At 44.8% G+C, this 26556-nt stretch overlaps 1 protein-coding gene across 2 annotated transcripts in view; it reads right to left on the bottom strand.

Annotated features, from left to right (window-relative positions):
• Positions 1-26556, bottom strand: part of Pdzrn3 (PDZ domain containing ring finger 3) — a 529880-nt gene that overhangs the window by 205519 nt on the left and 297805 nt on the right. For both annotated transcript variants that reach the window (XM_035448804.1, XM_027428980.2), the window contains exon 2: positions 4508-4594. In XM_035448804.1, coding sequence (XP_035304695.1) covers positions 4508-4594 — 87 coding nt within the window. The remainder of the gene's footprint in view (positions 1-4507; positions 4595-26556) is intronic.

Below are 26556 nucleotides of genomic sequence, written 5' to 3'. Positions count from 1 at the left end.
ATTAAGGCAGCTTAAGAGTCTCACTGGACAGCCAAAGGTTTATAAGTAAACTGGACTTTCCATAGAGGAGATGCTGATGCATCTATACCTTTGTTTACCCATTTTACATTTCATGGCCAGAGAAGAGATGCAGGATGGGCTTTGGGCTTTGGTTTGTTCTGCAAAATACTACACTATGTCCAAATAATTATTATAAAGGGATGCAAGAAAGTTCAAGTAAAAATCTGACAGGAACAAGCAAGACCCAATACCAGAATTAGTTTAAGATGGTGCTGAAGGGTGAGGCAAGGATGCAGAAAATACAAAGAGAAAGCTATGTCATCTGGGAAAACAGTTGCCTTACAAGCATGAGGACCTGAGTTCAATACCCTAAAACCACTGAACGCGCGCGCGTGCGCGCGCACACACACACACACACACACACACACACACACACACAGAGAGAGAGAGAGATTGAGAGAGAGAGAGAGAGAGAGAGAGAGAGAGAGAGAGAGAGAGAGAGAGTTGGAGCCTATTCCCGACAGGCACATTTTCTCTTGGGTAGCTGTCTTCTCTCTAAGTCTGTCTGGCTCCTCCCCTAATACACTCCAAGTCAGATCTATTTATCAAGGTGAACTAATATACCATGGGATTTGTTTTATTGTCTTCAGTCAAGGAAAAACAAGAAGGGTTGCTTTTATTCCAGGAGTAGCCAGATATAAAATACACTTGCCTAAGGCCTAAGTGACAGGAAACACCTGACCAGCTACAACTTCCTAGGGGACATAAGAATTGATAAATAAATGATGTGGTTTGGCTGACAGCATTGTATATAGCCTTGTGCAATGATAGTCCTTATGTCAGAGTCTCTGGGTTGGGTTATTTCACAGCCCAACCAAGCAGCTTTCGGGAATTCCTTGAGAAACACACTCATCATTTACATTGCTTTCTACGTCAAGACCTGATAATGTGTGTGCCTGGTTGCTCTTCTCGGGTTCACTTGAAACTCACTCCATAGACCAAGCAGGTCTCAAACTCAGATCTGCCTGACTCTGTCTCCCAAGTGCTGGGATTAAAGACATGTACCACTGTGCCTGGAATTCAGCTCAGCTTTTTCCTAAGTACCAGAAATCTGCCAGAAACCCCAGTGAAATGCAGAATACATTTAGATTTTGATATGCTTTTTCTGCTAATCAGGAAACTTACAACCAATACTACAGTAAATACATCCATATGGAATGAAACTTCTCTCTGGTTTCTGCTGTTTGGTATGTGTGGTTTATATCTGTGTGCACTTGTAAGTGTGCTCCAGTTTCTCTCTCTCTCTCTCTCTCTCTCTCTCTCTCTCTCTCTCTGTGTGTGTGTGTGTGTGGTGTGTGTGTGTGTGTGTGTGTAAGGCTACAGGTGAGCATCTGGTAACTTTCTCTATTGCTTTCCACATTTTAAAAACTGGCTTTAGCTGGGCGGTGGGTGGTGGCTCATGCCTTTAATCCCAGAACTAGGGAGGCAGAGATGGGTGGATCTCTGTGAGTTCAAGGGCCAGCCTGATCTACAGAGCGAGTTTCAGGACAGCCTCCAAAGCTACAGAGAAACGCTGTCTCGAAAAACAAACAAACAAACAAAAACAAACAAACTGGCTTTACATTTTTATTTTATATGGATGTGAATGTGGAGGTCAAAGGACCACTCTTTCCATGTGCGTCCTAGGTGCCAAACTCAGGCCATCAGGTTCAGCAGCAAAATCGCAAATTTTTTTTTTTTTTTTTTTAAAGACAGTCTCTCACTGAACCTTAGTTTGCCATTTGAGGTAAACTGGCTGGCCCTGGTCAGTTAGTCCCTAGAATCCCCCTGTCTCTGCCCACCTTCCAGCATTATGGCTACAACCTCTGGCTTTTTATGTGGATTCTGGGGATTGAACTTTAGTCTTCATGCTTGCACAGCAAGTGCTTTACCCACTAAGCCCTCTACTCAGTTCCCCATGCATATCATTAGTTCAAGACCAAATCAACAGAGAACTCCTAGGAAGGCCACAAATTCAGGTTGAGCTTGTATTTAAATAAACTTTTATTTTTTTCAAGACAGGTTTTCAATGTCCAACTTTTTAAAAGGAGAAGAAGTGCTGCCCCCTTTTGAAAAGCAGAAACCATCTTCCCAGGGAGTAGGCATGACCTTTCACCTCTCCTAGAGTGAGCCTGCCAAACAGCCTCCTGGACTCAGCCTAATGAGTTTCTCAGCAATCACCAGCCACAGAAGCCCTGCCTCTCCACACCAGGATTTTGTAAACACTGGGCTTTGATGTGGTTCCACCTGGGGCAGAGAAAAGGTCTTCCCAGTTCAGGCTCTGTCCTGCTTCTGAAACATCTAGTAAGGGAAGAGGATCTTAGTTTACAGAGGTTGTTTTAAAACTGACAGCAAAAGGTGGGCGGGGTGGTGGTGGTGGTGGTGGTGGTGGTGGTGGTGGTGGTGGTGGTCCATCACCACAAATGCAATTAAAGGGAATCCAATCTATTCTCTGTGTTAAGTAGCTTACATGCTTTCTTACTGCTTTGCTTTTCCTTTAAGGGTGCTGTACATGCTGGCTATGGGCTCTAGCACTGAGCAATCCTCCCCCCACCCCACTTACAAATAGGTCTTTTTATAAGTTGGCACATCCCCAAAGCCCTCTTTGTTATTAGCTGAGGGCAAAGGCTTACATACTGAGGTTCGTCTGTTTCCTTTCCCCTTCCCAAAGGTGGCTTCAAGGGACTAGATCAGAACAACCTGGTGACACACAGCCTCAGGTCATCACCAGCTATAAGAGGGAAAACAGAAAAGCACCAGTCTCATGCGCTCTATGGTTTGGTAAGATTTCCACAAAGATGGGAATCTGTGAGCTCATTCCTCTGGTTTGGTAACGTGGGAAGGGCTGCTGCCCCCACCCACCATTTAAAATGTTGTCTCAGACAGATGACGTTCATCATTTTATCTACTACATATCGTTTATGACAAAGCTGTCAGTTTTTAAAAACAAAACTTTGTTTTTGAAACTGTGGTTTTGGCTAAAAGCTACAGGAATTCCACCATAAATCTCATGTCACTCCCCTTGAGTGAAAACACAGTGCGGTAAGTCACTGCCCACATTACTTCAGAGTCCAGACCCAGCACTGACTGCATCTCATTTTGATCATTTCTCTTCATCTCCTTCAGCTCTAATCAAATCCACTGTTTTCTATCTTAGTGATCTTTAAATATTACCAAAAAATGTGTGTGTGTGTGTGGGGGGGAACACATGCGTGGAGATAAAACACAGATCACGAACCTGGGCACAGCGGGGCTTACATAGAAAGTCAGCACTCAGGAGGCTGAAGCAAGAGGATCACATGATCTAGCCCCGTGTGGATTCATAGCAAGAGCCTGCCTCTAAACCTGAATGTTCCTTTGATGGAGCAAGTTTTATCCATCTTTCAAAACTCAGTTCAGTGGCCCTTCTCTAGTATCTCCCCGCTTCAGGGCACCTCTAGTGTTGGTTCCCAACTACCCCATCAGTCTCTCCATGGAGATATGAGTTCCAGAAGGACTGGGGTGGGTGATATTACCCATCTCTACAGGGCTGGCACCTTCTTCTGCTTCGGGATTGAGCAACCATCTTCTCTAGGCTTTCCTGACTACCACCATTAGTGATATCCTTTACTTTCGTCCTTCTTTTCCCTTTTTCCATTACACTTTCCCTCGTCTATAGTTCACACATGGACTTGTTCTGTGCCTGACAAACCCTCACCCAGCAATCACACTCTGTGACTACAGGGCTCCAAGCTCCTTGGACTCTATTGGACTTATCCATCCCTAGCAAATAACCGTGTTTACTCTGTATTTGTTGAATGAGCAAATCTCGGTTTCTTGAGCTACTTTTAGCTGGTAAACAAGGAAATGGTCAGTGCTAGAAGGGAAAAAGCAACAGCAGACACTCAGCTAATTTTCTCGAATGATGAGAGCCTGAAAAGCATCGCTGGCTATCCCACAGAACTCCTCCTGCATACATTCTTATCAATGCTAAGCTGACAGAAGGGAATTTGGTTTCTTCTGTATAGAGGAGGGACCATTGAGGAATGGGGTGGCCAAAGAGCTGTCCTGCTAAGAAAACAGGATGGGATGGAACCTTGTCCATGGGCAATGCAGAACAGAGTTCAAGGTGTTATTTCCATGTGGTAGCCCATGATACAGCTCAGTGACTCATTACCCATTTCTAACTACATATATATCACGAAACTTCATTCAGCCCTCCTGCTACACAATCATTGAGGCATCCCAAAATGCCAATAGTGTGAAAGGGAAATACTACTAGGCCAATGCTGTCAAACAAGAGTGAGAAACATAGGGCACATGGTACTGATTAATATGAACAGCCCTGTGTGTAAAACATCAGACATACAACAAACTAAAGACAGACAGCAGGGTGAAGCTAGCGAGTGTCCAGCCTTCACCCCCAGACCTCAACCTCTCTTTCGGTCTCCACAGAGAAAAGGAAAAGATAGTTTAGCAATTAACATACCACACAGGGCCGGCCGCCAATAATATTGAACCCCAGGGAGCCAGAGTCCCGATGCAGAACAAGGGTCAGGCTTTTGGTCTCTTCACCCTGCAAGACAACAAATTAGTTGAAATGTTGATTGACAAACAGGAAATTGAGAGTTTTTTGTTTTTTGTTATACAAGGAAACTTGGGACTACTGAGCTAATTGTTTTATAAATCTTTATCTCTTGGAAAGTTCAGCAAAGGAAATTTCTAGAACCCAACCTGAAATTCAGCTCTGCCTTTAGGACCTTGCAGATATGCCTGGATACTGTCTTAGCCTGAGATGACCACTGAAGAATGTCTGGAGGTGTCCAATGACTCTTTGGTTTCCTGATGCAGCCTTCTTTTGAGTGGCCTGCTGGACGCTGACTGTCTAGACAGAAGGCCACTCTCTTGTTTGTTTCTCTATGCTTCTCAAGGACAGCATTCATGTCATGTCACGAGAGGGTCAAATGGCAAGCCTCTCGGAAATGTGAGCACATGCAATAGCCTGTCAATAGTCGTCTCTGTTTGGGAGACTGGGAGAGAGTGCATGATGTAGGAAACTGTCAGCTGAAAAATGTATAGTAAAAACAGAAAACCCTGAATCGCTCTACAGAGAGGAGGGCTTGCTTTCAGAGACATTGCTGTCTGATGTACATGAATCACTTAGCATAAAACATACTGGGCAGAGCTGGACATCATGAAATCCTTAAATCCAATAAGCTGAAGTCACCTGCGACAGGTCACAGGAGCAGCCAAAAGGGACAGAGATGCCAGGCACCTAAGCTAATGGTCTCAAGTGATAGAACAGTAAAACAGATGCAATCTCATGAACAAACTATTATTCCTTATTCTGCGACATACACATTAAGTTCACTAACACAGCTTTGACATTTTTCTAGTTGAACAGTTTAGAGCTTTCTGTTTTAGACACTGGAAATCACTAAATCCATTTCTTCCCATGCTCTTTTAGAAGGGTGAAAAGTTAGAAATACATGATACTTTGGACAAGTTATCTTACATGGTTTACATGCCTGGCTTTCATAACAATCAATGATGGAAACTGTACAGTTACACACTAATCCAAGGCAGATGGTTGTGCTTTGACAACCTCAAATGGTGTACAAAGAAGAATGCATGATCAAATGAACACAAAGTTTATTTTCAAATCTACTATTCGAAAATCATGAAGAGAGAGGGAAGGGGGGGCTAAAGGAGGGAACAATCTTAGAAGAGGAGAGGAAAGGGGAGGGAAGGGGCAAGGATAGGCAAAGAGAAAAGAGAAGGGGAGAGGCAAAATGCAAAGAATTTTATTATGCTGCATTTCCAGTGGTAACAGCTAATATTTTCAGTTTTTGCTATGTGCCAGAAATTATACTCCGAGTGAAGTGCTTTATTAATCCATACAGTTTTATAAACTGATGCCATTACCATCCTCCCAACACAGGTGGAAGACCACCCCAAAGTTGTTACCTGTCAATGAGCTAACACTAAGTTGAGCTTGTACTTAGATTTACACCCTCCAATTCTATCTTTCAGACTTCTTTGTTTCACTGTAGCACGACGTAACCCTATGCAGGTCTGCAAAATCTATATCCTGTCCTACTTGCTACAACTGCTGAAGTTCCAGGAAAAGAATCCATTGTAGGAAGACTTGCCTGGGAGACAGGAACAGAACAAAACCCTGTTTGAATTGAACTATGTATCTCCAAAGGATGCCATCTGAGGTGACTAGAGACATGGCCTCGGGTATCTTTTGAGTGATTAAGAAAGCCATGCCAGAAACACAATATTCCTGAGTCCAACAGCAGCTTGCAAAGAACTGTCCCAGTTATCAAGTTGGCCTCCACTTCCTTGCCAGAGGCAATCCAAGGGAAGTAAGGATGCGTCACAACCACCTCGGACTTGTCTGCTGAGCTGGCTAAGATGAACTTCAGCATGAGCCAAATTCTTCATTTCTCCACCCAATTACCAAAATCCAGGCTCTGTTCTTTCCCCATGAGTTTCATTCTGCTTTCCCTTTTCTACTTCCTTCACCAACAACCTCCACTCCCTCAGTTTTGCAGATGAAATATGAATTGTGGTTTTCAACACCTGATGCCATACAACAGGTCGGATGGACTAACATCATCTCTGGAAAAACTGTGTAATCTGTTCCTGGGCTCAAAATGCTTCTGAATAGCGTTGTGGAAATGGTTTTCATTCAGTTAGATTTCACCAATTAAAGAGAGGCATGCATGGGAGATGTGCAGGGGCTCTCACCCTTGCGGCCCTCCTGACACTTCATACTTTGTTACAGTGGTATCTTTCATTTAAGGGGTTATTTGAACAGTACTGGATCATTTGGCAGTTTATCACAAGTCATGCTATACAAATTTTCTTCAAAATCCAATGTGGGGGTTCAGACGTGAGAAGGAATTCTACTTCTGTGAACAGCTGATTAAATGATACATCAGCCTCTCCTCTCAATACAGGCATTTCATTAGCACATTATGCCTGGAGAAAGTTAGGCTCAAGGACAACCACACACAAGCTCAAGGTTAAGTAGAAGTAAAGTGGGAACCTGAAGACTAGACCAGAGGTTTGTGAAACTCCAGCACCCATGTTCTCTGTAGGATGATGGTAAATGTTTGCATCCTAGCCTAAATCCATTAGTACCAGGTATGTCAATCTGCCACCTAAGGGTTCCATATCTCCCAAGAGATCTTCAACATGGTCCTACACAGGTGCCGAGGACAATGCCTTATAGCAATGTTAAAAGGTCGGACACCCCTGGGTTAAATGATAAGGCATAGTTAAAGTTTGCTGAGTAAACTGGATTTTATAATAGTAACTACAAAGATTAAGAATGTTTTTCATAGCTTGATAAATCTGGAGAATACTATACCCTTGACACCAACAGCACCATACATAAGATCTTCTACTTATGAATTATAACTTAAGGTTATTTTCCTGATTCACAGAAAGTGCTTAACAGTTTCTTCTCATGGTACAGGCACCATGACAATGGATAATACAGGTAGTAGCTCACAAGAATACATATATGTGTAAGTATACTCGTCAATATTAAGTGCTCAAGACACAACCAAGGCTGGATACTGAGATGGACCAGGCTTAATACTGAAGCCAGAATGTTCTTTAGCTCATCAGTCACTCTTCCACCTAATCCATTCAGTGGAGAATAGCTTAGTCAATATTGAGGTAAGCTTGGAGAACTGGTACCTAAAAATAAAATTTAAAATTAAACAAAATGGAAGATATTATTTTTTGTTGCATCTCTCTCTCTCTCTTTTTCTTCCAAGACCGGAAAATAATTCTAGGATACTGATGGAAGAAATACCAGGTAGACACATTTAACACTGGTGGGACAGGTATGAAGAGAAAAATAAGGCAGGCAGCTCAGTCTCTGAGCAGAGCATAGTTTAGACCAGCAGACAACAAGGTGAGCTGTGGACCAGCAGAATGACTATGGGACACAAGACATGGCCAGGCAGAGGGGAGATAACCCTGAGAGCAAAGGGATGGAAAGCAAATGTCACTTATACCAGCACAGACCCTGGAATTGTGAACTTGGCTATGAACTGTGGAGGCAGAAGAGAGGCAGGGTTCTTAGGGATGGCTGAACACTCTGGAAAGCACCAATCCCACGAGGTCATGGGTCTTAAGGCTGAGAAGTAAGCAAGAGAAGGAAAACACCAGCAAGTAGAAGTGAGGAGAGCCCTCCTCAGAAGCTTTGCCTTCAGTTATCCATACTCTATAACAGTTCCCATGTCTCTTCCCCTGGAGGAATTCCCAGAATCCGACAGATGGAGGAGCACTCCACTGCAGTAGGGGTAGAAAAGAAAAGCCAGCCATTATGGAGCACAGTGACATCACTGCTTCTTGTAGCTGGAAAGGCACTTCTAACACACTACTGACATGCTACTGCCATCCTAGAACTTTATCCAAAGAGACACTGGGCCCTTAGTTCTCACTTAGGTGTCCTTGGGAGAGCCTTACATCTTTAGGGTGGAGAAAGGGCACAGATTAACCTCAGAGAAGGGGCTGTGGCTATCAAGACTCAAGGGCATGGAACACCAAATGGCACAGGCCAGCAGGTCATAAGAAATAGAAGCTCGCTTCCCAGTAACATAAAGGTGGCCTTGCTTAAAATACAAATTGCTACCCTCTTCCAGTAGGGAACTATTGGGTCATCTGAAACCTCAGCTGCTCAGCTTTCAACTCCACAGCCAGCTATTTAAGAATTTGGAGAGAGAATGATGAGAGTCGGGGGTGGGAGGTGGGGGTGGAGAGACAGGAGAGGAAGGTGGGGAAACTGTGGTTGGTACGTAAAATAAATGAAAAAATGTTAATTAAATAAAACAAAAAAAAAAAAGAATTTGGGGAGGGAAGAAAACTTCGTGCTGGAAGTTACATCTTCCGTGTGCTGCCATGAGCCTCTTAATGATGTTTTTCGCCCATGACTTTTTACTTAGAGTCAGGCCACATATATGAGTGGTCCCATGTGATGTTATGTCCTAGCGTCACCCGAGTATAAATAGACTCTATGATGTTTTCATGTGACAGAACCGCCTCACACATTTCTCAGATCATCTCCTCCTTAAGTGATGTGTTGCTCCACTTTGATTGTCTGAGAGACACTCTCCCTCTTTCAGCACTGAAGAGTGTGACCTGTCCCCTAGGAACAAAGTCCCTATGCGTTTCAGGCTTTTCTGTCACTCCTGTCTGGCTTCAGAAGCTTGGACTCAGGCCATCCATCACTAATCAGTATGGCTCGTCTATCCATTCCTGCTGCTGTCACTATGAACTCTTTCTAAAATGTCTTTTCTGGCTCAGCGCAGTGGTGGGCTCCCAGAATGGGGTTTGCCGAACTGGAAAGCTGCCCAGTGGGTATAGGGGAAATGGAACTGACTAACTGACCGACTGCTAGGCTGTCTGGGGTGACAGGACACCTCTCAGCTTCAGATTAGCAAAGCTTCTTGGGGCTCACACAGCTGGGAAACAGACCCATCTGTTGACTAGTGACATGAAAGTGCTGTATATTTGGCTGTCGCCAAGCAAAGAATGTGCAGAGTTGGGGGTTGGAGAGACAGGGAGACAGAGCCCTCTGCCAGCAGTTCTGTAAGGAAGGGCTGGGGATGTCTTCACTCCCTGCACTGGAGGCTTTGTCCTCTTTGTAGTTCAGACTTCGCCATTCTCAGTGAAGCAGCATAGACTAAGGCCTCCTTGTTATTCAAATTCCAGTTGAAATAAAGGGTTCTTGGAGGAGGAACAGAAGGGGACACTGTTTGAGCCTAAGGCAGAGGGGGTGGGGGTCATGGACATGATACTTGAATATAAGTTTCAGTTGGATGAGACGGCCATGGGAGCAAGCGCAGGATGTGTGGCTTACCAACACAGGTGCAGAGAGAATGGAGAGAGATCAAGGGCCCAGGAAGACTGGTATATGGGACCAAAGAACAGCTTTTGTGGCGTTTTAAGTTCTGCAGAATCACACACACACACACACACACACACACACACACACACACACACACACACACACACGCCAAACAGCATGTGTATACAAAATAATGCAACAGACACAAAGAGTTCTCACTTCTGCCCTACTCAAAAGTTTGCCACATTACTTAAACAAACTACAAAATCCCTGAGCATTTAATTTTGTATTTGCACAAGCTAAGTTTCAAATCCATATCTCTAATTCTTGCCACTGACTCATTTGCTTTTGTAGTGACTCTTCACAAGCAATGATTCATGGAAATAGCCAAGCACAATGCAAACCACCAGCATGACCTCAAGTGAGACATCCTTAATGTGTCTCTCAAGGGTGTGTTGTGCTGCAAGTGTTTGTGTGCCCTCAACATTCAGATGTCAGGTGGTTGGGAGATGGCTCAGTCAGTAAAGTGCTTGCCTTGCAAGCAAAATGAAGGTCACAAGGGCTGGTGGTACACGCTTGTAATCCCAGTGCTGGAGATGCAGATGCACAAATTGGCAGATCCCTGGGGCCCTCTGGCCATCTAGTCTATCATACATACCAAATTCCACACCACTCAAAGCCCTTGCCTCAAACACCTCAGGATATCACCTGAGGATTAATACTGAACACTGTCCTCTGCTCTATAACACACACACACACACACACACACACACACACACACACACACACACACACACACACGCACATATACACATTTTAAATTTTCTTTTGTTGAAATCTTAAGTCTCAATATCAGTGGAAGAGGCAGGCATGTTGAAATGTGATTAGGAATTGGTGCCCTCATAGGAGGCCCCAGAGGGTCCTGTCTCTTCTATAAAGGCATAGAAAGAAATAAAGAAGGAAAAAAAGGCTGCCTGTGAACCAAGGCTGCTCAGGGCCGCACCTGCCACTAAATGTGCCACAATCCTGTTCAATTTCTATGGTTTACAAACTACCCAACTTGTCACATTTTTGTTATAGAGATTCCAATGGACTAAGACAGGGTGGTTAGGAGTTTGTGTAAAAATTTTGTTTTTAGTGGGTTCTCACTAGGTAGTACAGGGCAGGCCTGGAATGTACTCCTCCTGCTGTCACCTCCGGAGCACAATGGTAAGAGTTTCCTTTAATTTAAACATCCAAAGGCTCACTCTAAAATATTTTATTTGCCAAATTAGAGAGAGAAAAGTCTACTTCACTCAGCAGCTGTAAAATCATTATGTTCTTGTTCATAGGAACTGTGAGTTCCTCTCTGAATCCCTGAACACCAGGGGAGAAGACACATGTCCTCCTTCAGACAAGAGTCTAAGGTCTGATAGCCATCACACACTAGCTCTACTCTGGGTACATTGTATCCAACCCTGACCCTCAACCTGGGACCCTTTCCCTCTCTTCATGTTCCTGCAGAGGACCTACAGACACCTGAAAACAGCTGCTAGCAAACAGGGTGAACTGTTTGCCAAGGACTCATATTGGCATATCCATCCCCAGTTCCCAAGGCTGTGGTTGCTGCAGGCCACACTCATACCAAAGTTACACACTGCCTTTGCCCTGTTACACACCAGTAATTACACATGTGGTATGGTGAGAAAGATGGCCACCCAAGCCCATCTGTTAGTTATTTTCTTTCCAAGAGTAACCATTATGTTACACCAATCCCATTCTTATTGGAACTAGCTTCTTAAGGCACCATTACTGGAGGCAGGGGGAGAGTGGTGGCCAAACAGACACAAAGCTTGGTGGGCAAAGAATAAGTGTCAGGAGTGTTTTCAATTCATACATAGGTGTCTGACTGTCCCCTTGAGCTAAAGATGCTCAATTTTGCCTTTGTGCCAACCAATGTGCACCACAGGATTCACAGATGTGATAAACTAAACAACAGAATATATTTGGAAGGATTTCATGTACTGCCCTCTATGAACTCCTCTTAAAGTAACTTGGATAAAAATGAAAGAAATGAAGTACTAACCCATCCTTGACTATTTCTTTGTCTGAGTGTCTTTGATAGCCAAGCTCTGTTTTGCTTTGTAGTCCCCATGCACGGCACAGCATCTGTGAACATGGAAATTACTGCAAGAGGAGAAACCCAGAGCTTGGAAGCCAAGAGAACAACCAGGAGGAACCAGGGGGGACATAGTGGGCCTGGTACTGAATTGTCTGGGCTCTGATCCTGCCTGCAGTAGGGAGTGGCCAGGTCTCCTTGAGGATGAACTAAAAGGCTCCATCCATACTCCACCCCGAATGGGGCTAGGCACAGATGACAGACAACAGTCCTTCCAAAGCCTGTAGGAGACTTGAGGAAGAGTATCACTCAGAATGATAAATTATTCTTATTTTTTAATTTGTTAAATTTTAATTAAAATATAATTACATCTTTTTCCTCTTTCCTCCTTCCAACCCCTCCTATGACCCCTTTCTCCTGCTCAGTTTCATGACTTCTTTTTCTGCAATTATTATTGGTGTGTGTGTGTGTGTGTGTGTGTGTGTGTGTGTGTGTGTATACATAATTATAAATACAACCTGCTGAATCCATTTAGGATTGCTCATATGTATGTGATTTCAGGAGTGGCTAATTGATAGTGGATAAAGCATTCTTATTTTGATAAGAGTACGTGAGATTGAAGTCAGGAAACACTAGGTTTAAAGCCAGCTTTGCCCTTAGAATTCCACTTCTAGTTTTAAGGAAACTGATTTAGAATGTTTCTGTTTGGGGGAAGTATTTTTTGGTTTTATTTATTTGCCATTGTTTTTGTTTTCCATTTTGTTTTGTTCAGAGCATGTGTCTACCTGTTCCTGTGCATGTGTGCACATATATGCAAGTATGTACTCATGTATATGGAGACCAGGAGTCCAGTGTCTTCCTTCGATTGCTCTCCATCACACACACACACGCACACGCACACGAACACGCACACAGGAGGGAGGTCTCTCAATCTGGAGTTCATCAAAGTTCATCAATTCAGCTAGGCTGGCTGTGAATCAAGCAACAAGGATTGTCTAGTCTTGCCTCCATCATGCTGGCATTATAGGTGTACACTGCAGCATTCACCTTTTATATAAGTGCTGGGGGATTCAAACTCAGGACCTCATATTTGCATAGCAAGCACTTTACCAACCAAGCTATCTCCCCAGTTCCTGGCTTAAAACATTTTATAGTCTCACCATAAAAGGGGGCGGGGGAGACCACAGGAGAAATCTACTAATGCCTCAAGAGACTAACATATATCTGTGCACAGGGCACCCTAAGGTGTCAGCAACCCATGAAACCTACTGGATGCTTTTCTTCCCTTTTAAGCATTCTATGTTCTAGTCCAGTGAGAACTACTGACTCGAGGATTCTCATGTATTAAATACTCCCCCAGAGAGCAGGCATCACCTCCGAACACTAAGAGAACCACTCACACATAAATCTCAGGAGCATTTCCAACCTCAACTGTCCAATTATACCCCTTGACTCCAGTATAACTAATATATCTGTAAACCAAATCCTCACCTTCTTTGTAAATCACTGAAACAGAATATAACTGTCAGTCCACATTTCTTCAGCTGAAACAAGCTGTTTTGTTAAATACACTAAGGAATGGCTATTTGCTAACTTGTCAGAAATAAAGAACACCCAATGGCAAACACTGTGTAGATTCATTTCAAAGCCTTCACACATCTGGAATACTTTTTGACACAATTATTTGTTAAATTAACTTATTTCCACTTCTAAATGGCCAAAGCAGTTTTGGGGATTTGGGATTTTATACAACTTGATCTGGGTGGATCTCATAGAAAAAAAATGATGTCTCCCAAAAACCTGGAAACAATTTGAGAGGTGGATGACATAGGAAAACGTATTGTTTGTAACACAAGCCCATTCTTCATGAGCAACCGGAAAGGTTTTTATGGCCAATAAGAATGCCCATCGAGTACTTACAAGGCACAGGGCAAGGACTCTAACAGTGAGGAGCCAACCCTCAACCAGACAGACCCTTCTAATTACAGATTTAAGACTAGCATACATTCCATGAACAAGGGGGAGCTTTAGGACACCAGATATCATCTATAAGATCAGAGAAGCCTAGCTTCTGGATGTAGTAATGCTGGGCCAAGACCAAGAACAAACTGAAGTGTGGACAGAGAGAACCAGGGCAAGGGGAGAGAGGTAGGAAAGGAGCAGGTTCCCCAGTGAAGCCTAATTGGAAACACCGTTCCAGGTAGAGAATAAAGCAGGTGCAAAGGCCCAGGGGTAGTCAGTCAGGTGCTTGGAGGCTTACTCACAGAGTCCTCAGAAATCAGAGAAGTAGACATAAGAGAAAGGAGAATGCCAACAGGCAGAAGCAGTAGGATGCAGTTTGATAGACTGTTTGCCTCCCCCCACCCAAGGCAAAGAGTAAGATGGAGAGTGAGATGAGATTACATTTGTAAGAAGTTCTCCTAGTGCTAGGTAAAGAATAATATGAAACAAAGGGTATAAAGAAGAACTTCTGGTCCAGGAAGATGATGTTGGGATGGTGGTGGTTGAAAGAGGCCAGTCTTGTTCCTCACTGTGGAGTAGCTGCAGCTACATTTGACTTTCATAGCCCAGGGAATGCTGCTCTCTCGCCTGTGTTGATGCCACGGTATTCGGCTACACTCCCCACCACTAGTCACACAGGCACAACAGGAAGCAGCCAGTGCAAACATTAGCTGTGCTGAGGGTGAAAACCTCTGACTGAGATGGAAGAGTCTGTCTGAATGACCTAGAGAAGAGTCGATAGGTAGGTGTAAGACAGGTTTAAAAGGTAAATGACAGGATTCCATGACTGACTGGACACCAGGAGTCAAAGGGCAGAAGAAGGCACAGGGATGAGTCTCAAGTTTCTTAATGACTCTCAAGTTTTACTGAGAGCTGCTCCTTTGCCAGAGAGCAAAACCAAATGTAATCTAGAACGCTTTTGCTCTTACAGACAGGTAGGTTAGAGTGGGAAACTAAGGGTGGGAGCAAGTCTCTTTAACTTAGAGGCCTACTACCAAAAGATGTGGCCTCAGGCAAGTCAAAGGTATCTTCCTAGACCACTGCTGTTGATGTCAGTTTAAAAATCTTGTCCTGGTTTTAAAATGCTTATACAATGATCCAAAGGGTAGGAATTAATTCACCAGCATTTATGAGGGTCTGGACTCCATCACCAACACTGCATAGAGGGAAAAAACATTCACAAAGCAAGACTGGGGATATGGAGGGTACTTGTTAGCATGTACGAGACTCTGGGCTCCTGGGACTGTTCAGTGGGTGAGACTACAGGATATGGGTTTTACCACATTTTCCAAGATTCCTAGTACACTGAGGTCCCCCAAAACACTAATAACACTTTAACCAGAGCAAACCACATGGTTCAGTCTGGCTAAACCAGGTTCTCAGGTGTTGTCAAAAACTGAATCTTAATACAATATGAAGAATGCCAGACTATTTAGGAAGCAAGTTTTATTGTATGCTTCAGTTTATAATGGAGAAACAAACACTGGGATTTAGAAAAATATAAAATACAGGTTTTGTGTCTGAGACTTTCCAGGCAACCCAAATCCTTCTGCCTCTGGCAAAGAATAAACAGAACCTAGGAGGGACAGAAAGTTGGCCCAATGAAATACACAAGTCCTTAAACAGTTCCTAGTAGGAGGGGTTACAGCTGACACAGGAATTGCTGACCCTCTCAGCAGAGGCCATGGGGGCTTAATTTGGGGACAAGAGGAGCAAACTTCCCTAAGACCTCTGCTGAGGCTGGCTAATGGTTGAAGCCAGAGAAGGCAACTAGGGCAGTTTTTGGATCAGGACATCATCCTTGGCTGTCCCCAAGCCTGGCACAGAGTTCCATGTAAGTCCTGAGCAGGACTCCAACTCCAGGATGGAGCTTTCTGTCTCTCAAAATCAACATCTTGTTCCTAAGCATAACACCCTTGATTTTCTGCCCCACTTACCCAACAGAGTTTCCAAACACATCCACAATTTTGATTCAAGTATCATATTTTTGATTCGAAGAGAGAGTTTGCCCAAACATCCCAGAAAGAAAATAGAAAGGCAAGAAGAAATAATAAACTATCTCAACAATGAATGATGTATGAACTCAGAAGGAGTGAATGGCTTATTTATAAATAAGCGTCACTCGTAAAACGACACAGGAAGCCCACATGACAGCATAAACAAGACACACTTGGGAAAGCCTTTACCCCAAGCCTGGCGCCTGACTGAAAAAGCAAGCTCAACCCTCTGTTTGGGTGAGCTGCAAGCTCACACTAGTCTTTTGTGCGCCTGTGCGGTCCTCTGTGAGCCTTGGAGCTGTAAATATTTGCCCTTCGCCCAGAGCTGGCCAGCTGTGGAGACTGCAGCTGACAGACAGGCCAGAAGCCAGAAAGGGGGTGAAGGGTGGAAACTTGTAGGCCCGGTGTGTAGGCATGGAAGAAAGAGAAGGGGAGGGGAGGTGGGGGGAACAGAACAGACACAGGTCCCTGGGGCCCCCTTGGGCAAATATGCTCCCCTCTCTGCCAGGCCATCTGGAGCAGGCAGCCAGAGTGGCAGCAGCAGGGTCCACACCCCTTCCCAGGAAGCAGAAGGACCCAGCTGTTGAAAATGTGGCACTCTTGCAGGCAAACCAGTGGTTCTCAAGTGGGGGGATCGAGTCCCCTAGAGGACTTGACAGTATCTGGAGACAATTTGGGGGTGTTGGGGTTTGGCATCAGGAGGTTACAGCCAGGAATACTGTTCAGTGTTCTACAGAGTACCTACCAACAGAGGTTCCCAGGACACTCCACCCCAACAACAAAGAGTTACCAAGCCCCCAAATATCAACACACACCTTGACTGAACCAAAGTCTAGTAAACCTTGTCTTCAATGGGAGACAGAATCTGAATCCACTCCTTTCTTGTGAGTACCACTACTGGGGTTTGAGCTGGTTAAATAATCCCCCACCCCCCACCCCTGTCAGTTGGCTTCATCTGTAAGCTTTAGATGAAGTGTAAAGTACCTCACCTCCCAAGGTTGCTGGCCCTTAACAGAGTAACTGGTACTGGCAGTTATACAGAGACATAACACAACGATGGCTAAGAACAGAGATCAGAGCAGTGGTTCTTAATCTTCCTGGTGCTGTGACCCTTTGACCTTAATACACTTCCTCATGTTATGGTGACCACCAACCATAAAATTATTTCGCTGCTACTTCATAACTAGAATTTTGCTACTGTTATAACGGTAATGTAAATATCCGTTAGGCAGGAGATCTAATATGTGACCCCAATGGGATTGTGACCCACAGACTGAGAACCACTGGACTAGAGACACATGTGGTCAAAACCCACTTTTGAACTTTAAAGGCCTGACTTAAGTATAAGATTGTTCCTCCAGGAGCCTTAGTTTCCCACCTGCAAAATGGCAAACATTGTACCTGTGTTCCAGATTGGGGTGGGGGTGAAGAAACAACATGAAATGGCTTGGAAGAGCTGAGGAGGTAAACCCTGGGGAGTGGAGGCTGACATAATTACCCTGATCAGCAGTGCAGAGGAATGGCACAGGAGTGGTTTACCGTAATTGCAGGTACTCTCAGACAGGCACGGTGCCAGGCCATTTCCTTCATTCTCACCTTGATGGAAACAGCATCCTTTTTCACTAGGGGTAAACTGAGGCACCTATAGAGGCTAAGCCACAGCTGGCTACCGAAAGGTAGAGATCTGCAATCATTTCTGATTCCAGAAGGCTGGCTCCTAATTATCACAATCTAGTTATCGGGGGAAAGGGGGCTTTTGACTTCTTTCTGGATTGCCTAGATGAGTACTCCTAGGGTGCCTGTCTGCCTGTGTTTTCCTGCTTTAAGTCTTTAGAAACCATAGTTTCCGACTTCAGAAGGGTTAAGCTGCTTGCTCAAGGTCAGCCAGTGAGCTGGCAGGAAAGTACACGTTTGAATCCAGCCTTTGCACTGGGGCCCCTCTCCTGGCATCCTTTTCAAGCTGCACCACAACGGCTCTGGGCTCCCCTCATTATTTCTGGAGTCACGTCGGGACAAATCCATGGATCCAGGTCACCGTGAAGTGTCACATCCACAAGGACCATGGCTCTGATCTTAAGACAGGATGAACAGCTTCCCCAGGATCACCAGGCCGGTGATCCTTTTGCAGGGCAAAGCCTTTCAACACAACTGTGACTCTGGAGCCACGTTCACCGTTCCTTTCCTACTCTTGGTTGTGCGTTCCTTTTGGTGTTTGCAGACACTCTCCAACACCCCCCCCCCCAACTGCTGTAGCTCCACCTCGCCCTGCCCTCTATGTGCTGCCTGTTGGGACCATACTTTCTCAGTTTGGATAAATAACTTCTCGCGGAGTGATGCAGCTGGCAAACACAGCCTGGGGGGGCGGGGGTGTCAGAGATGCACTCAGAAAGACCCTGGCATCCCTCCACTCAAAGGACCTGGGTGCGGCTCTGGGTCACCTAAGGCGCCTGCCTAACCAGGAGGGAGCCCACAGTGAGAGATTGCCTACCTTGCCGCCGGGCGGCGCGGCCACGCAGCGGCTGAGCGAGTCGAGGCGCGCGCTGTACTCGGTGAACTTCTTCTGGTAGCGCAGCGCGGTCATCTGCAGTTCGAGCTGCGCGGCGGCCAGCTGCGCCACCAGCGACTTCTCGCGCTTGCCGGCCCGCAGCGCCTCCTTCTTGAGCGCTTTGTGCAGCGCGCCCAGGCGGGCCTGCAGCGCGCCGTTGTGAGCCCGCAGAGCCCGCGCGCAGCAGTGGCCGCCCGCGCGCTGCTCGCCGTGCGTCAGCGGCAGCCCGCAGCCCTCCTGGCAGCGACCCACGGGCCGCGCGTCGCACGCGTCGCGCATGTGGGCCTCCACGTCGCGTCGCAGCAGCAGCTGGCCGCAGCCCGCGTGGCGGCAGCGCGCGGGCGCGAAGTCGCAGCGCTCCAGGTGCTCGGGCAGCTCCTGCAGCTTGACCACCCGGCCGCAGCCCCGCGCCGCGTGCGCGCACTTGATGTCCAACTTGAGGATGAGGCGCTTAAGCGGCAGGACGTGGTTGAGCTCCTTGGCCGAGAGGCGACCGCGACAACGCGCGGGGCAGCTGCCCTCCTGCACTACCCAGGGCAGCACGCAGCCGGCGCAGAATACGTGGCCGCACGGGGTGGTCAGCGGGTCCTCCAGGACCTTGTGACACAGCGCGCACTTCAGATCGGGGTCCACGTCGCCGTCGAAGCGGTCCAACTCGAAACCCATGGTGGCGGCCGGGGCCCGGTGTCTCCGCCGGGCGACCGGCCGCCCCCTCCCGCCCTCCCTCCCTGCGAGGCGGCCCAGACACGCCGGCTACGCCGCCCGCTCTCCAGCTAGCTCTCCCAAGACTGAGCCTAATTGCTCCAGACTTCCTCGGAAAATGCCCGAGGAACAGGACTCCTCCGGCCGTATTGGCTCGAGCGCGAGCGCACTCACATTCTGCCCCAGCAGCCTTGCGACCCTCATTCAGCCAAAGCGAGTGGGGAGCGAGGCAGGAGAGATTGATGCGACCACGAAGCAAGGAGACCTGCCAGAGACACCAGATGGACCCCCTTTTAGGGGTCTCCTCTTTGCTGTCTCGGAGGCTTCTCTAAAGGACAAAATACTCCAGCAGAGCATCTCGCTCAGTTTGGAGCTGCTTCTGTGGCTTTCGCCCAGAGAAGTTTTCTGCAACGCATCAGGACTTTTTACTCCTTGCATCATCCTTTCTCGTGCCTGCTTTTAAGAGCGAAAAATATCTACGATCCTGCTATCTCTATATTTACGGTCTTTATTTATTTATTTCTCTAGGGGGAAAGTTACAGCCGCTGCAGGACGCTCCTGCTTGAAACTTTGGTCGCTACTAGAGGATCTGGGTAGAGTTCATCAGCGGAGGTTTCTAGGACCAGAGGGTGAAATTGCAGGAATTGGACCTCCCCTCCAGCTGTCTGGGTGGGACAGGCCAGAGTGGTTGGCTGGGTCCACTTCTCTTAACACCTCTGAAAAGAGGCACTACAGTATGGCATGCGTTTTGCTGGGCGCTTCTAAATCCGTCCCTTTAAAAACCAGCGAGGCAGTGTTGTGAGAGTGCACATTAGCTCCACTTGAAAACTATTTGCCCCGATTACGAAAGCCTTGACTCTGGCGGTAGGAGAGCTGGGGGAGCTTAGAACTTCAAGTCCCTGTAACAACGCCCACCCAGTCATCTGGGCAACTACATCCCTTCGGCTTGTTTTTGTTGTTTTGTTTTTCTTAACTGCATTTTTGTTGTTGTTTTATCTCCTTCTTCCCGCCGGAGAAGTTCAAAGAATCGCTGCTGGCGAGCTCTTCTTTGAATTTTGTGTCGTTTCAGAGTGTGAGCCAGTAGTCCACATGGAGCCTGAGTGTCCACCTTGAAAGAACCTACCAGCTACGCAGAAGCTGCTGGTCTATAGACACCCTGGATTTCAACTTTATTGAAAAACCCTTGCCATCTCCGGCGGGCTCTAGATGTTTCTCTTTTAATCCAGGGCAGCTTCTCAAACAGAGTTTGCAAGCTTGACGTTGTAGTCTGCAGCTACACTTAGGAGTTTTGGGATTCCAGCCCAAGTGGGAAAGTTCATAACATTACCCATGCATTTGGTAGGTTTCTTTCTTTCTTTCTTTTTTTATTTTTTAACCTCCCAAGGCTGTAGACATTCCTAACAAACACGCAGTCAGTCCTGGTGAGCGTGAAGTCAAGTTCTGGAATTCTCATTCGGAATCTGCTGCCAGATTCTTGGGAGAATCTGGAAACAGAAAGCTGAGAGTTTTGTGTTTGGTATGGACCCAAGAATATGGGATTGCACTATTCCTTTTGTCTAATTACTTTTACTTCTGTCCCTTACAGAGTTGCTGAAGACCCATGACCTTCACTATTGAACTGCTTCATTGGAGGGAAAGAATTGCCTTGATGTAAGGATTAGTGTTTTCAATTGGCCTCTGCCAAGCTGTTGCTAGCCAGATTGTTCAGTGCACGGTTGAGGTCCCCCAATGGTGTTCTTTAATCCTTCCAGGTGGCATTTGGTGTCTACTTGTGATAGTTTTGTGGCATTGCTCTAATCAACTAATGCATTTCTTTTCTAGCATTCTGAGTGATGTGAAATATTCATGACCTTTGCTCCGATAAGCTGCAGTGGGGATAAGCTGCATTGTTAAGCTCCTCTTGGGCTCTCACATAATGGTTTAGAAGCAGATTCTTCCAGCCAAGGTGTGTGGGCTTGTCAGTTTCATAGACAAGCTAGTGTCAACAGGGTGATAATCCTCAAACCAAACTGGTTTGAGGAACAGGGAAAACTCCACAATACACCATAAATGGTAAATTAGCACTTAGCTGAGAGGTACACTTCAGTTCACCCATCCATCTTTGGCCCTTGATGACAGGCTTGGGGGGGGGGTGCTGTAGAGGAAGAGACACAACTGAGGCCACAGAGAATCTGTCTCCTATTGTCATTCTGCCCCTTCAGGCAAAGGCAAAGTCTTCAGAAAGCCTCTCCTCATTAGTTAACTTTAGTATTAAAATTCTTGGAGGTCAGTAAAAACCAAGCCAAAAAACCCTCCTGGGATGTGAGAGCTGAGGGGAGGGGCATGTATATTGTTCCATTGATGGGTTGAACACACAGGAGAAACAAGAGACAAAACTATTGAGAAAAAGAAGAAATCCGAGTATCATCAGTTTTTGTTTTTTGTTTTTGTTTTATTTCACTAGTGACACATTAAGGTGGGACCATACTTTGTTGTGGGGCTGTCCTCTGCATTCTGGGATAGTTGGCATCATCTCTGAGTGATGCCCATAGATGCAGTGGCAGCACCGCTCTAACCCACCATGTGTGTGACATCCCGTCACTGCCAGTGTCTCTTGAGGGAAAACTGAGAACCACTACAGTGTTGGAGGGCAGCCTTCTCTTCACTCTAAAGCCAGGCACTACCAGAATCTGAACTCTCAGCTGGCTGAAGAATCACGTGTTAAAACACAGTGAAATGAGAATACTACAGTGAACAATGGAAGCTTCTTGCTATCAAACATGCAGCCAAAGTACCAGAAGATGAACACTAGACATGGCAAGACTCCTGAGAAGAGACTCAGGTTTTTCTGACCTGGATCACACACTCACTCAACTGTCTCAGAAGCACCTGAGTGTTGAAAATATGGACAACACTAGACAGATAGATTGGTTACTTTGCAAATCTTTATAACCTTCACCATAGCTACTGTCACATTTCTTTGTATAAACTTGTTCTGTGCTTTCTCCCATCCAAATCCTAACCAGGTTTGACTCTTCATGGCTTCTGAAATCAGGCATTCAGGGTGGTATATCCAAGCTGGCCTCATTTCATCTGCTCATTCTCAAGCTAGACAATGGGATAGTTTGTATCATAAGGAATGAAGGTAGAGAAGAGTGTTTCCCAAAGACATGCTAAGCATACTAGGAGGAGGGGTATCATTACCTGTAAAAGTGTGTGTGTGTGTGTGTGTGTGTGTGTGTGTGTGTGTGTGTGTGTGTGTGTGTCTGTGTCTGTGTCTGTGCGTGCACACACATGGGCATGTACTTATGCCAGTCATAAAGGAATGGATCTCAAAAAACAAGAATCCGTTTCTCTAACCATTAGAAGTTACTTGATCCTAAGCAAGAATCTCAGTATGGGAAAAACTACAAAATCACACAACTTAAGTTTTCTTCTAAATCCATACAAAAGTGCTGCTATATAATAATAGACCCACTTTCTACAGTTAAACCACAGGATGGTACAGTTTTTTTTTTAAGGCACATTCAAGGCTTTCTCATTTTAAAATGTGAAAAAGTATTAAAGACATGATCTAGTGTTCTATTCCCAGGGCTGGGCTGATCGCTGGTTCATAGGTGAAACTCAGTAGACTTATTCATTGCAATCACTCCACTATTTGCTGTTCCAAACATACAGTGTTTAGGTTTCTAAGCTCATTGGAGAGACACATGACTTTCTAAAGTGTATGTGTGTGTGTGTTTGGGTAGGGGTAACAAGGTAAGGGACATCAAGAGTGAGATCTACAATTACAAGGATTCCCCAACAAAAAAAAAAAAATGAATCGGAGGTTACATGGGAAGATTCAGGCCTAAAAACAAAACCCAGAATCCCATGAGCCATTAATAAACAGGAAATTTTTCTATTTGGAAAATGAAATTTTTTTCTAGCCTATCTTCTATTATTACCACCCAGTATTTTTCCTCAGAAGCAACGACAACAAAACAAACAAACAAACAAACAAAACTCTTGAAAGCCCTGCAGCTCAAGTCTATGATCTAGGAACTTATTTTAATTTTTCTCTTGGCACTTTCTCCCCCACTCTCATTTTCTCAGTCTGTAAAATTATGATAATGTTAATCATTGCTTACCTAGCATACGGTAATGATTGCTAATTAACTAATTTTTATATGCAGAAACCCGTGAAGACATTACACAGGTGTTAGGCATTATTATTGTCTGGTGGCGATGAGGAACGCTGTTCTGTTTGAGGGAGACTGGTTACAATGTCTGCCTACTCTCCATGGGAATGGAAGCTTATGAGCCCATCCCAGCATCATCTCCTTGCCGGTTAGTTTGACAAGCGAAATCCTGCAGTGAGATGGTACTTGCCTAAGAGCCTGCCACAACCAGTGTTGTGGCCAGTGTTTTGACAATTGGGAGCTCTGTCACAGAATGTCATTTGCTCTGGCATGGGCATCTGCAGGGGTTTAAGCATCAGGGATTCAAAGTTGCAGCTCTTTAGAGAGTCGCCTGTTCTTTGGGTATAGTACACAATCACCTTAATTTAAATGCTATTCAAGGCCCAGGAGAAGCCACACTTGGTAAAGTGTAAAGTGCTTGCAATGAGTGAGGCTCTGAGTTCAGCTCCCCCCCCCCCCCCGTACCCAAGAGCTGGTGCAATCCCAGTGTTAGGGAGGTGAAGACAGATGGACCCCTAAGGTTCACTGGTTCAGCAAGTCTAGCTGAATTAGTGAGCTCTAGGTTCAATGAGAGACACTGTCTCAAAATAAACAAACAAATAAACAAACAAACAAACATAAATAAATTGGAGTGTGGTTGTGGAAGACATCCAGTGTCAATCTCTTTACATGAACCCACGTCCTCAGAAGAAGGCTTACTTACTATTTGTTTTATTTCTTAGTGATTTTTAAATATCATTTTTTAATGAGAGAATTTCTATTCTTCTGGAATGGCTTTAGGCAAATGATTTTTGAGACATCAGCCAACCAAGGAAACTGTAGCATCAGTGTTCTTTGAAATCTTGTCCTGAAACTGTGGTTTCAGTCCCGAGATCAAATGGACACTCACAATTCAAAAGTCAAAACAAAACATTGACGAGATTAGTTCTCCAACAGCATGGCATTTCTAAGGATAATCATTTGTTATATTTCAGCAAACAAAGGCCACTTTAACCGTTCATTCTCTTTCCACTGTTGCAGGAGTATAGACATGAAATGTTTCCCAAGGCTGGCTAGGAGCTTTAGGAGACAGGGACAAAAAAGTAATGGTAGAAAATCTTTACCCATGGTCATGTTTTTCTATCCAGGTAAAATGGAAAATGTGTCCAAGTGCTAGCATACATTGCATGATGTTGGCAAAAGCACAGCCACTTTGACAGAATATAAAGAGGCTTAGAAGTGGAATCCAGAAAGATGAAAGGGCTCAGAGGACAGTGACTCAGTCTGTCATTGGTGGGAATCTTTGTAGTAACTTATAATTTATCTGTGGGTTATGTAAGCTCAAAGATGAAGATAAAGCTGGTGCTGGAGCGCTCACACTGGCTCTCCAGCTCTGAACTACAAAGTTTTGGAGAGTTCTTTAAGCTGTGGAGGATAAGTAAAAGTGTGTTTCTCACTTTTCAATATGCTTTTTGTTTTTATTTTTTTTTTCTCCTGGAGGAGCCATAACTGACTGGACATGGCACAAACTCTCAGGTATGTAAAAGAAACAGGGTACCAGCAACACAACTACCAAGGCTAGGAGACTCCCATGTGCTTTCTGGGAAGAGTCAAAGGAAGACACTCATCTCAGAATTCAGTTGGAAATGGTGCACTTCATTCTGCCGATAGGTTCCTGACATTGTTTTTTGGCACTTGATTAAAAAGTATTGATTTCATGCCCCTATATAAACATTTAGAAATAAGAAAAAAATACAATATTTGTCTTTCTGTAATTGGCTTAGTTCACTCAGTATGATAATCTCCAGTTGCACCCATGATTTCCTACAAATGACATAATTTTGTTCATTAAGTGATAGACATGTATGTGGGGTATGTATTTCTGTGTGAGAGGGGGGAGAGGTAAAAATAAAATATTTGGGATGAGAAAGAGGACCAATGGGAAAAGAGAGAAGGGAAAATAGGGATATAAAGGAGAATAACACGCACACACAAACACACAGCTTGAAAAACTTGAAAAATGTATTGAACTAAAATCATAATATATATTCATTTCATAGCTAAGCTAATTACAATCATGAATAACACTCATCTTACACAGTAAAAACAACGTCAAGAAAGAAACAATACAAATGATTGTGCTGTCAGCAGGGATTGGCAACAACTTTCTGTAAAGATGCAGCCTGTAAATACTTTTGGTTTTGTGAGCCATGCAGGGTCTATCAGGAGTGCTCAATGCCAAGGAGGCAGGAGCCAATATGTAAATGAATGGGTGTAGATATGTGCCAATAAAACTTTATTTTTTAAAACGCTGGATTTGGCCCACAGGTATTGGTTTGCCAAAAGCTGTTATAGATGAACACATTGTTTTTTTGGCAAGCAGAAAACCAACTGAATTTTTGACATTAAGGCTATCATCATGAAAAAGAGCTATAAAGTTCTTACTTGTAAAAAAGTAGATAATGTCCTCGAAGGTAAAGTCCTTGCAGAGGAGTTTGATGGTCTGAGTTTGATCTCCAGACCCTAGGTAAAGGTGTAAAGAAAGAACTAACCCTGTAAAGTTGTCTTCTAAATCATGCACTCACATACACAATAACAATTCAAAGTATTAGGAAAAAAACAAAACAAAACAGAACAACCCAACTACTCAGTAGAGTCATAGAGTATTTTGTGCTTGTGAGTCATAAAAGCCTGCATCAAATGTTTGTTCTCTCAATTACTGCTGACACAGTCTTGAAGGTCACTCATTTCATTCAGAATTCCTCACTGGTACCTGGAGACATTCTTGATGCCTTATTGTTATTCGTACTTGCTTCCAGGAGTGAATGTAGGTTGGTTGCATGTTGTAAGATTTAAATGAGGACACATACACAAAGTGTTTGGCACATTACCAGAACTTTCTGAGATAAATAGTGTTAGCAATGAATGAATGGCTCTAAAGAGAGTATGACAGAGACCAACATTTGCTTGTGCTTCTAAAAGTAGTGTCCACAAACCCAGCCCAAGCTCCAGAGGCCCAGAACTGAAGATGATCTGAAAATACGTAAAGAAGATAGGTATGGAGAAGTTCCAAAAGCATTTTTTTGACAAACTTTAGTAGGAACAAATCAGAAGACAAAAGGTAAGAGTGGTTATAATTTGTGCTCCTCATGAGTCATCTCCCTCCTGGAGTTATTTATTGT

This window comes from Cricetulus griseus, chromosome 8, assembly GCF_003668045.3.
Source record: "Cricetulus griseus strain 17A/GY chromosome 8, alternate assembly CriGri-PICRH-1.0, whole genome shotgun sequence".
Taxonomy (NCBI): domain Eukaryota; kingdom Metazoa; phylum Chordata; class Mammalia; order Rodentia; family Cricetidae; genus Cricetulus; species Cricetulus griseus.
This window is presented reverse-complemented; position numbering and strand designations above follow the sequence as displayed.